Source organism: Morone saxatilis, unplaced genomic scaffold (genome assembly GCF_004916995.1).
Source record: "Morone saxatilis isolate NCDOM2014 unplaced genomic scaffold, NCSU_SB_2.0 Contig14, whole genome shotgun sequence".
Lineage (NCBI taxonomy): Eukaryota > Metazoa > Chordata > Actinopteri > Moronidae > Morone > Morone saxatilis.
This window is the reverse complement of record NW_023339696.1, coordinates 18,683,309-18,695,195: the sequence shown is the minus strand read 5'-3', so window position 1 is coordinate 18,695,195 and position 11,887 is coordinate 18,683,309. Positions and strand designations below refer to the sequence as shown.

The window sequence follows — 11,887 nt, the reverse complement described above, 5'->3', positions numbered from 1 at the left end:
GGGGGGGGGGGGGGACGTAGGGCGTGACCCACTTCCAAAACAAGCGCCCCCGCCGAACCCGTGGTGGCGTGATGACGTCACGCGTCCCCGTCGCCTCTCTCTCTGTGTTTATTATGTGGTCGTTAAGCAGCAGCTGCTAACTAGCATTGAGCCCCTTCGTCTTCAAACATGCTCTGATTCTCGCAGCTGGCAGGTAAGATCGTCGGGTGTGTTTGGTTTTTTGTTTTAAGTGGAGGCTCGGAAAGGCAGCAGACGTTCACCCGGAGGAACAGGTCGTGTGTTTGAGGTTTAAAAAACAGTCGGAGGCAGAAAACAAACCGAGCAGCGAGAGTCGGAAACAGCACGAAGGTCGTTTTCTTGCAGCTAGCAGGGCAGGAGGGGCTTAGCCTCGCCTGCTAACTTAACTCGCCAACAGCAGCAGCAGCAACAAAGTTAGCAGCAGCAGAAGCTCATGTGTCGTTTGCAGGGAAACAAAAAAAAGTATATAAAGGCGAGAAAAACGAGTGTTGACACGGCTTTGAACAGCAGCTTCACGGCTACAAGACACAGCTGTTGATCAGCACGAATGGCTGCAGCGGATCAGTTCAGTTAATGCAGCCTGCACAAACACTAATGGCTTTTCCACATGGTGATAGCTCGTCAGAGACACTCCGGTTCTCTGTTCTGTGGAGCTGTGGAGCCTTTTTATAAGTGTGTGTTATAAGGGAGGAGACCCAGGGGTTGTGTGAAGTCATCATGTGCTGGGTAAAGTAGCTTTGTCCAGATGTGCAGGGGGATCAGTCTGATTAATCTGAACTGAATCACTGTTGCAAGGTCAGAACTTTTCTTTTTAAATTATGATTGTGTCAGTCTGTGATCCATTTATTGCATTTCCTTCCATAAAACCAAAACAGTAATCATAGTTTTCTACTGTCATCCTGTAGGCCATGAGTGGGATGCACGGGTAAGATCTTCTTCTGACTGAAAAAGATTCCCTTATTTCTCTACAATTTCCTAAAACAATCCATATTTTCTTTTCGTTATCAAAGTGAAACCGAAATCACAGATTCATTTTCCATCTCACCGATTTAAATCATCACATATTTGTATCCTGATTGATCCCTCTCGCAGTATCTTCACATTCCTATGTATATGTATATGTAATATGTGATTAATCAATGAGTTGATTCACAGAAAATCGATTGATTCCCATTTTTCACACAAAAACAAATAGAAATAAAAACATTCCCCAGTTACAGCTTATCACTTGCTGCTTTTTCTTCATCTTAAATGAAACAGAACAGGTCACCACCGGCCTTTGTTAACTGTATTCTGCCAATTTATACATTGATTGGCAGAATCGTTCATAATGAAATGTACCCTTAGTTAAAGCCCTATTATACTATAACGATGTTGTAAATTTCCTGGAGATTCAGTTGTGAAACTGGTTATAGATCGATATAACAAATAAAGGTACTATGACACACACAAATCCTTTAAATCAGAATAAAGTGATCCTGCTCACTGATTAACAGCACTGCTTACAATGGCCATACAAGTAGAGATAATAAAGGGGCAGACACAGCGGCATACAGTAAAGCTATCTCTGATCATGGTATACAACATTATATCCCCCAACACTACCATGTTATGCTGTATATGTATTTCTCTTAAAGTTGCTGCATTGTTGTTCGGGTTGTGAATCCCTTTGAGGCTAATCCATGATTTCGGGCTGCGTAAACAAACTGTACTGGACTCATTTTTGTGCCGCGTTGTCTTCAGGTTTGGAGGACAGAGATGGCAGTGTGTGCACTGACCATGTTGGACGGGATGGAGGAGGAGGTAACGGCAGCAGGTGGTGTGTTCCTCCTGGCCCTGGCCCTCATCTTGGCGTGGCTCTCGACCCACGTGGCCGACCGGGGAGACCACATACTGGGCACCATCCTCACTGTGGGCGCTCACGCCTCTCTGATCGGACTGGGAGGTCACGACAGCTACAGCGGAGGGTCACCCAGCGCCGACACGCCCGAACAGCAGACCCCTCCACCTTCGCAGGAGAACAAGCCAGATGACGGCGAGCCGGGGACTGAGAGAGGAGAGGGTGAGGGGACGGGGGAGGGAGCTGAAGGGGTCAGGACAGATCTGCTGCTGGACATACAGAGTAAGCAACCGCAGGCTGGGAGACTACATACTTCAGACGAGGAGGAGGAGGATGAGGACGAGGAGGAGGAGGAGGATGATGACGAAGAAGAGCTGGAGGAGGAGGATAAAAAGATTATAAAGCAGATCCCGGTGTTGTCCAGCGCCATCTCTCCCACCACTACGACCACTAGCATCTCTGTCCGTCTCAAGTTTTTAAATGACACAGAGGAGGTAGCTGTGGTAGAACCACAGGACACAGTAGGAGGACTGAAGAGGTTGGTAGAACACGCTGCCAGCATAGTCAAATGAATCCATTTACATCTTGGGAAACATGATTCTTTTGCTGTCTTACAGAGGTTTAGCCGTGAAGATCGATACCACTCTCATGTCTGTACGGTAAATGTGAAGCAGTCAGTTAGCTTGGCTTGACATAAAGACTGGGAACGGGTGGCAGCTTGCAGGGGTCTGTTAATTAACAACTAATGGCTTGTTAAAGTTTAAAAAAAAGCCCAAATGTAAAACAACACATTGTTCTGTGAGAGGTTACGTGTGGGACTGTTTGTTGGCCTGGAGGCTTGTTGTCGCTGTGAGGTTGCCAAAACAACAGCAGGGGACCCTCTTGTAAAACCACATGCTGTTTCTAACAATGTTAATTAGTGAGCTTTAAAGGTCCAAAAAAAATCCACTTACCAATTGTGTTACCTTCAAACAGAGCCTGGCGAGCTGGTTTCCCCCCCCGCTTCCAGTCTTTGTGCTAAGCTAACTGGCTGTAGCTTCATATTTATCGTACGGAGTGGCAGTGATCTTCTCATCCAACTCCATGCAAGAAAGCGAATAATTGTATTACCCAAAGTGCTCAACTATTCCCTCAATAAATCTTTCAATGCATCTTCTTCTTTCTCTCCTCTGCTCTTCCCCAGTAAATACTTCTCAGGTCGGGAGCATCAAATAAAGCTGATCTACCAAGGCCAGTTGCTGCAGGATCCCAAGAGGACTCTGTTATCCCTAAACATCACACACAACAGCGTGATCCACTGCCACGTCTCCCAGGCCCTGCACGAGGCCCCTCCAGAGGAAGGGGTTCAGCCTGGGCCCGGAGCAGGAGTCGGGTCTGGGGTCTCTGGAGGATTCAGGGCTGCCGGTGTGGCCATCAGCACCAGCAGCCTGGTGGTGCCTGTGTTTGTGGTGATACTGGCCGTGGTGTGGTACTTCCGCATCAACTACAGGCAGTTTTTCACCGCCCCTGCAACCATCTCCCTCGTGGGAGTCACTGTGTTCTTCAGCTTTCTGATATTCGGGATGCACAGCCGCTGAAGCGAGGAGCACATGCTCACAGCTGAATGTTTCGAGGTAAAATAAAAATAACTAGAGCAGTGGGTGGCGTCTAGAGACAAAGACTTATCAAAACGGGGCTCAGTGCAGATGCCACAGCTGATTGGATTCCTGGAGTGTGCGTGAGAGTGTGTGTGGGTGGCTAGGTGAGCCTGTTTGTGCATGTACAAACATAAAATAAAAAAAAAACAGATGAGTGAGTGTACAGTATGTAAGGTAAATGAAGTTCAGCTAAAATTGAACCACAATCTAGCTTCTCTTCAAACATGACTCAGTGGGTCACACCATGTTTAAACTGTCTCTCGTCTGCTTTTATTATTTGCTAAAGATTGGTGATGCTTTCCTTTGTGTCGTTGTTTATGAGGCCATTGTTTCCGTGTTAAAACAAATAAGTAATCTTAACCGATAGATGCAAGAATCGAAACTCTTTTGGGACCACTCACTATTGCGCTGTGTGTGCCAGTTTAACTCTTTACCCTTACGTTATTTGAATGATTCAAGTTCTGTATAAACAAATATGAACTGTACAGCTGCCTCCATGCCAGGCTGAGAGTTTCAGATATTTTTGTTGCTTAACTGTTGCTATGTAGAAACAGGCTAATTTAAATAATCACTAGTCATGAAAATAGACACTTTTTGAGAAGATATTGTAAATATATTGTGTATTTTCTGTAAATAAAATGATAGAATGATGAACCTGCATCTGGCACTTAAAAGATTTGGAGGGGGACACAACCCTCTTGATTATGCTGGACTGCTCTGGCTTCAGTGATGTCTCAAATTAAAGCATTTCAAACCAAACCTGTTTCAGTGTGTTTGTAGTCTAAAGATGTGAGCCGCTGGTTGGGGTGTGTGTTTATTTATATACAAACACCAGTATGCATGGCAGTGAAGAAAAATATATCACATTATGTTCATATACAGTCATTCACACATGCACAGATTTGTGCTTGCACATGGAAAAATATTGGAAACTCACAACGTCGCATTCTTTGTTATTGCACTCGTACTGCACACAGATACACAAAGAGCCACGAGAGAACATCAGCTGTTAGCTTCATCCACGAAAGGTGGCTTAAGACTCTAATCATATCTACCAAAGTATCTCAATAACAGTTCAATTATCTTTAGTGCACATCACAAGACTTTACTGGAAAAGACTTAAAAGGGCACGTTCAAAGTTACTACAGACCTCAACAGAAACAGATATGAAAGTGTAAATCGTACTGGGAATTAAATCAGGCTTTGACAGATTGTCACATTCATGACATGAGACGTACAACCGAATGAATGCGCTTCACTTTAGGGGCCGTATGAAAATGACTGAGATGGGGAGAGGGGTTTGAGTCTTACAATACTTCCTTCCACCCTTCCTCCAATACCTGGAAATAAAATATTGAAAATATTCAAGCCATTCCCTATTTCTAAATAAAGAGCTGCTAAGTAAACTTACGTTTTAAATCATTTGATGCCTTAATACAGAGACACACACCTTTATGACTCATGCCACGTAGTTTTTACAATAAATCTCACAAGGAAAGAATGGAATAAAATATAATCTGGGATGAGAAAAAGACCCTTCCCTGCCTTCTTAAAAAAATGTCGATGTGTTCTCCGACTACGTCAGAAGGAAAATAAATTTGTTGTTACGAATGGCCGGCCGTCATAAAGATGGGCGAGATGCAACGTCACTTAAATATCAACATTATGTAGAACATTTTTTGCCTGTGTCTCCTGAAAGTCAGTGCCAGTGTTGCATTTAATTGTCGTCACAGAAAGAGCCGAAAGGAAAAAGAGAAGATCGAACCCTGACTCTTTCCTCTGTGTGGAGCGATTGTTGGTTTTTCATACAGTCCCTAAGTTTTAAAGCGATGTTCTGATATATACAAACAAAATACATCATTGTTGTACTCAAGTATGCACGTTTGACTATGCAATAATATCTACAACTTAGGTATGTATAGCCAATTTATAAGAAAAACAAATCTTCTCTAAGATACCATCTGTGAAAAGTTGCCGGTACAAGATTAGTGAAATAGTGCATCTGACCTCTAAAGCATGTAATATATCTTACAACCTTTACATTAGACATTGTTGCTTATAGGCTTAGAAGATACTGACTTATCACTCACGATCATGAATGACCAGCAGGAACTGCAGCACTGATCTACTTAATGTACGATATGATCTAGAAGCAGAAACTGAGTGAAAGTATGAGAAGACGAGAAGTTTGGTACTGAGGAAAGAAAGTTACGTTAGATTCATGATTACTTTTCCATCTCACACATATCATATATACATGTACTGTACATGTGCCCCGAAAGCCTACTGGCTCATCAAATATCAAAATCTGCATTTATACACACATATAATATACATACAGCATCACTTTATAGGTAGTGACAAATAAAAACTTAAATATATTGTTAATGTAAACAAAAAAAAGTTAAATATTTAAAATGGCACACATACTTTCACAAAAATGTCACATTCTAGGATGCATAGTTTTATGAAAATATAAATGATCACACCCACACCCTCTAACCACACACACACACACACACATACACACTACACAAAAAAGTGACGTTCACACTGAATGCAAGTCAGCATACAGAGGCACTCACACAACTGTGCAATACGATGCTAGAATTAAAAAGCCACTGATGAGTACTCCGGTGTACGTGAGTCAAGTGTCCACATGTCAAATTCAAAACAGAGTTAAATGAACACAGAGTCTAAAGGAGGGACCGGTCACAGGATCGGCATCAGCGACAGAGTACCTGGAGGTTTCAGAAAGCCAAATTCAACACTTCTCCTGCTTAAACTTTAAATAAGTAGCTGTAGTTGATGTTAAGGGACACACTCACCTCGGTTTGCATTTAACTTCCAGAAAAGGGTGGAGAAAAAAAACATTAAAACTCCTAACCTGCCTGTTTAACAGCAGATATTTTGTAATTGCAGGATAAGAATGGCTGTGTAAACCCTGTCAGTGAACAAACATGCACAGTGGCAGGGCCCTGAAATCAGGGAAGCTAAATGAAGTGCAGCCCTGGCTGCTGTGAAAAGGGCTTTTCATGGTGGATTTAAAATAAGATAAGGTGTGAATTCTCCACTTAAGTTGAACAGCAGAGACAGACTGCAGTATTGGTGTCAAACTGCTGCTCAAACTATATGGTCCAAAGTAAGTGGACACCCTGGTCCTTTGTGTATTTATAATCTGGGACTGTCTTGTGGTAACACAATGATATTAAGCTAATAATGTGCTTTGTGTCAGCAGTAAGGGGAAAGGCACTTTCCTGTTTCAACATGACAATTCCCCTTTTCACAAAGCCAGATCCAAGAAGAGATGGTTTGGCTTGGAAGAATGAGACCAGCCTGCCCAGAGCCCTGATGTCCCATTCAACACCTTTGGGATGAACTGGAACATCGACTGGGAGTCAGGCCTTATGACCCAACATCAGCGGCCGACCTATGAATGATTTTGTGGCTGAATGGGAGCAAACCCCTTCATAACTACTAGAATAAGCAGAAGGTAAACTTTTAGCAGAGCATTTTTCCAATAAGTTCCTGCGAACACTGAACTCTGTGACCGACCACAGTTTTTAGAATGCTGTGTTCATAATACAGAAAGAGAATTGTTCATTAAAATGCCTGATTTGTCAAGGCCGAAATCAGAACTACTAAGTCAAGTTTCCCATCCTATTTAGGCCTGTAAATGTAGGTATGAAAGGAGGGATTTCATAGAGGAGGCAAGAGCTGGTCTGACAGAGTGGGCATACGCTAGTTTAAGTCATCATAGATACTGGAAATAGAAGGTGCGGAGAGTTTGGGCCTCTTTTTTTTGGTCGATAAGCTGATATTACTCTGACAGCTGCTGCTGCTGCTGCCGCCGCCTCCAGTCAGGCTTCCTCCTCCTCCACTGTTCAAACCAAGAGACGGCCTCTTCTTTTTCTTGGGCCTCCTAGAATCTGAGTGGTTGGTGCCTGCGACAGGGGGCAGAACATTTATCTATCAACTGTCTTTATGTTTTATGAACAAATGACTGCCAGTGTAATGCATTTTACTTCCTTACTGGCTTTAGATGAGGCAGAGTCAGCAGGTGAAATATCAGGTGAGTCCTCCCACTGCAGGCGGCTCATCAGGGTCTGTCCATCAGGAATGTCAAAGCTGTCGCTCTCCACCACGGTGTCTGCATCAGGCAGGGACGGCCTATTACATGAAACCCAGACACAGAGAACAAAACTCAGGCCTCCATCTCAGACTGAAAAATGTCTATATAATATTTGTATACTAACTTTTATCTCTGGCCTAAGTTGCTACAACTGGTCTCTGCTGTGAAACACACACAATGAGAACATCTGTGTGTTTAAAGCACTGCTGCGAGGGGTTTGATTAAAATAAAAATGTAAAAAGAAAATGTCTCAGTGCTTGCACTACCACTTATGTGAATTCAGTTTCTCTGGTAGCACCCCAAAGGATTTTAAGAGATTTAATTTAGGCAAAGAGCAAGACTGTGTTTTAGGATTTGGACTTGATCCCTTATGTGAGCAATACAAAGAGCAACTAGATACTCATTTACATATTATGTTCTGTTCTTGTCTGACACTACTTTTGCAAATCGAACTTTGACATAATATGTAAAAAGAAATCAATAGAACCGTCTCCATTCATTGCTCCTTTTTCGGTTGTTTCAATATGATAGCCTTGTGTTCTCTCCTTGAGCCAATGCCACTACTACGTGGACATCGGGTTAAGGAGGTCACGCACAGTATATGGAGTGCACTTTAAACCAAAATTTCAACTCCACCGAGACCCACTATGGGCCAGCAAAAACACTGTGGTAATTTATAACCTTCTTTCATGAAAGAAAGTCACAGAGAACTCCCATCAGCTGCAGTGTACCCGTCTGTTAACACTTCTGTTAGAAGACAGTCACAACTCTATTATTCCCTGCCCAGCAGCATCGTTCTGCTCCTATTTCTGGAAAAGTAAGCCCGATCAGAAAGCAGTGAAGTGTATCAGCAAACACCTGCACTGTGAGGATCACAACACTCATTCAAACATGACTTTTGTTAAGTAGACTTTGTGGGTGGGTGGAGGGTAGGGAAGGGAAGGGGACAGGGCACACTCACGCGGACGGCCCCAGGAGGAACACCCTGACGGCCCTCCTCTGTTCGTCCGTGTGCTGGGGACATCTCTGAGACCTGGTGGGACACAAGGTGGCATTATACATCCCTGACTGATGCTCACAGTCACAGGGAGGGAAGGAGTTGGGACGGACTGCTGCGGACACAATCAATGACCAATCAGATGGGGCAGAGCAGCAATGAGGTGTTAAAGGTTAGGAAGTGTTAGAGGTTGGTCAATGATGGTCCTGTACGCTCTAATTCAGAATATTTCTGTGTGCAATTATTGTTGGAGCAGATGGAATTTGGAGTTTCATTTTGGGGAGAAAAACAAGTCAATTCCTGGTCCAGAACTTTTTTTAAACAATGAAATGCAATGAGTTGCCACCTGTGTACCCTGAGTTAGTCCCAACATACATGATCAATTTCATAAATACATGGATCAAACTGATATGTCGTCCATGTATTCATCATGTTTCCAGATTCATTTTCAGACAGTGAAAGTGATTTAGTTTGCCTGACAAAGTATCACAGAAGTGCCGAACAACACTGACCTCAGAATCTGGATTAAACATGGCGACACCATCACAAAGCCCAGTGTTACATTACCTCACAGTATCCTGCATTATTCCAGATATTAACACCACGAACGGAGTTAATTGCTCCCAGAGTGGATAAGGTTTCATCACTAGTTTATCTCTGTGCCAGTGGATTATACAGTAATTACCTGGTACACATCTTCTTGGTGTGCTCAGAGATCACCCCGCATTGCTGTAGAAATAAAAAATACTTTAACAATCAATATTTGTTCAGTTAACACAGGGAAGCAGCACAAAGGGACTGTTTGCTCTGAGAAATAGACTTGTATTGTATTATGCAAGCTGCTCACCGTTGTTAAAAGGGATCGGACTTCATCAGGGCCTAAAGTTTCATAACTGATGCCCGAATTATAGTTGTACTGAAATGAAAAACAAACCAAGACGCATTATCAATACTTTGTATTGCACAACACAAGAACTTTGTAATCTTGCAGACAACACGAACAAGGAAGGATATGTCACCTTGTAAGGCTCTGAACTGACGCTGCTCCCAAGCTCACCTGGGGAAAAAAACACAACTGTTGATCCTCTTTATTTATACCACATGCAACACTGAAACCACATTTAAAAATTGGACTGTAAAATATCTTTATTAAAAGAAAAATAGTCTCTGGGCAGATGAAGTCATCTTACTCCACCGGTAAAACCACAACTTGTTGTTTTTACACTTAGGTTTTGCAGGTTAATGTCAAACTATTCCTTTTACTCAACAAAAATGTGCTGACATTTGGGCCCTGGATCAGTAAGGCTAAAAAGGTGAACCTTTGGCGTGTGGAATCTCTCTACACAACACTGTGGTTGGCCTTAGACAGCAGGTGTCCATATTCTACTTCCTGTGACTGTGAGCACAGAACGTCCTGATCTGCAGCACAAGACTGCTGAACGGACCAGAGCACAAAACATCCAGCAGCAGGTGCAGCCCAGAAATCAGTTCAAACACATTCAGAAACACCTGATAGACTCACCATTTTTATGTTTTATAGATTTGGATCTTCTTGGGGAATTTTGATTCTGCAGAAATAAAATCACTCAGATTAAATTGACCTCATTAAACATATTAAAACATGTAAAATGTTCTCTGCAAAAAGGGAAAACAAATGCAAAAATACCTTATCTGACTTTCTCTTCCTGGCTGCAACGTGGAAATAAGAAGTTTGTTTATTATGTGGAAGAAGGAAGTTTTCCTTAATTATGCTCTTGGCACAGTGGAAATTAAAGTTAAACCAGTTTTACATGCTTACCCTTTTTTTCTGCCCCATACGACCAGTCGTTATCATTGAGGTCATCATTGTCTTCCTGATCGCTCTCTGATTTGCTCATGTTATTATTGCTGGCTAGCCTGTTAAAAAGGTAGAAAAAATAACAGTCAAACATTCAGATCAGATGCTCATGGTAGCCATGTGGAAGCCACGGATCAACACAACAGTCCTGAAAGACTTTAGCCGACCGACCTGCGGTTGGCAATGCGACTGCTGTTGCGGCCCATTCCCAGACATTTCTCCAAGTGCGGGGCGAAGCGAGAGGCCGCTATTAATCTTTTGCAGTTCGGGCACTCACACTCTTTATTTTTCCACTGATTGTACACTTGGCCAAAGATGTCCACTCCTGGCTGATCCACAATTTCTGAAAGAGTAACAAAAGAAAACACTGTAAATAAACACACCAAAGAAAACCAAGTAATAAATAAATAACTGAAGGTCACGGCACGGCACCAACCGAACTCCTTCATGCTCTCTTGGTCCGTTTCATCCAAGAAGAAATAGCCCTGTTTCACAGCACGATGTACCTCAAAACACAGGCCCAAACAGGCATCTTCCACCAGCTCCGAGTAGATGTCATGGACCAAGGCCTACAACACAAAAGATAAACCAAATACAAACATGAAAACAGATGAAAGACATAACGTCTGTCTGTGTGTGACAGTTAAAGGAAGCAATTACATATTTTACACACATACACTCACCTCCAGCTTGGTGTTGTCTGGGCCTGACAGGGGCATATCCTCCATTTTCATTTGAAAATCTGTATGGGAAATCTTGATAGCAGGGTAATGAGATGCTGACCTGCAGGTTTTGAACAAAAAAAACAAACAAATATATGACGAACAGGTAACAGAACCAAGAATGACTAATCCAATCTGTCCTCAAGGGTCCAGTTTATTGCAAAATACTTACTTTTAAAACAGTTATCAACACTTGTTGCAGATATGTCTTCATTCTGTTGAAAAGAAGAAAATATATAAATGAATAAGTGTCAGATGTTGGGGTTTAATGTAGTGTTTGTTGTCCAACTGCACATACCTAAGCCTGGGTGCATTTGTTACACCAATATCATCATTCATATTTTATTAGATAGCAGATGCATCACATGTTGTTGCAGTAGTAAGTAGAAGCTTTGATCTGGCCCATAATAACAGGCCCAACCCGAACTGTGTGAGCCCGAACCACTGAAGCAGATTTCCAACTTAAAATAAATGAATAATTGATTACAAGCTAAAGCAGTTATTATCAAAACTAACAAATAACAAATGCACTTATTAATTACAGTTTTTATTAATAAAATATTGTATTTTTCTTCTTTAACAGCCCGACCCGAGCAGAGAATCAACGACGATCACCATTCAGTGATGTCAATGCGTCAGGTGTGGTTAACAGAGGGAGCTACAGTCTGTTATTGACACTGTAAACACTGTAAACACTGTAAACA

At 42.4% G+C, this 11,887-nt stretch overlaps 2 protein-coding genes across 3 annotated transcripts in view; one reads left to right on the top strand and one right to left on the bottom strand.

The window, feature by feature from the left end:
- Positions 1 to 75: 75 nt before the first annotated feature.
- On the top strand, positions 76 to 4,254 carry tmub2 (transmembrane and ubiquitin-like domain containing 2). Its single transcript, XM_035654621.1, has 3 exons — positions 76 to 193; positions 1,762 to 2,396; positions 3,042 to 4,254. The coding sequence occupies exons 2-3, from the start codon at positions 1,777 to 1,779 to the stop codon at positions 3,433 to 3,435; spliced, it is 1,014 nt and encodes a 337-aa protein (XP_035510514.1). The 5' UTR covers positions 76 to 193; positions 1,762 to 1,776; the 3' UTR covers positions 3,436 to 4,254.
- Positions 4,255 to 4,296: 42 nt separating this feature from the next.
- atxn7l3 (ataxin 7-like 3) overlaps positions 4,297 to 11,887 on the bottom strand; it is an 8,140-nt gene continuing 549 nt past the window's right edge. Inside the window, exons 2-14 of one of the 2 annotated variants that reach the window (XM_035654619.1) lie at positions 11,356 to 11,398; positions 11,145 to 11,244; positions 10,898 to 11,030; positions 10,633 to 10,804; positions 10,423 to 10,520; positions 10,291 to 10,313; positions 10,147 to 10,192; positions 9,644 to 9,681; positions 9,472 to 9,540; positions 9,310 to 9,353; positions 8,589 to 8,660; positions 7,529 to 7,665; positions 4,297 to 7,439 (exon numbers count right to left, since the gene is read on the bottom strand). In XM_035654619.1, the coding sequence (XP_035510512.1) occupies positions 7,237 to 7,439; positions 7,529 to 7,665; positions 8,589 to 8,660; positions 9,310 to 9,353; positions 9,472 to 9,540; positions 9,644 to 9,681; positions 10,147 to 10,192; positions 10,291 to 10,313; positions 10,423 to 10,520; positions 10,633 to 10,804; positions 10,898 to 11,030; positions 11,145 to 11,195 (1,086 nt within the window). In that variant the 5' untranslated portion in view covers positions 11,196 to 11,244; positions 11,356 to 11,398 and the 3' untranslated portion in view covers positions 4,297 to 7,236. The remainder of the gene's footprint in view (positions 7,440 to 7,528; positions 7,666 to 8,588; positions 8,661 to 9,309; positions 9,354 to 9,471; positions 9,541 to 9,643; positions 9,682 to 10,146; positions 10,193 to 10,290; positions 10,314 to 10,422; positions 10,521 to 10,632; positions 10,805 to 10,897; positions 11,031 to 11,144; positions 11,245 to 11,355; positions 11,399 to 11,887) is intronic. The other variant, XM_035654620.1, reaches the window with a different exon arrangement.

Excerpts from the sequence above, each read along its gene's own strand:
- tmub2 (XM_035654621.1), top strand. The coding sequence starts at position 1,777 with ATGGCAGTGTGTGCACTGACCATGTTGGACGGGATGGAGGAGGAGGTA. Across the intron at positions 2,397-3,041 it reads ACAGTAGGAGGACTGAAGAG|TAAATACTTCTCAGGTCGGG; the intron begins GTTGGTAGAACA and ends GCTCTTCCCCAG.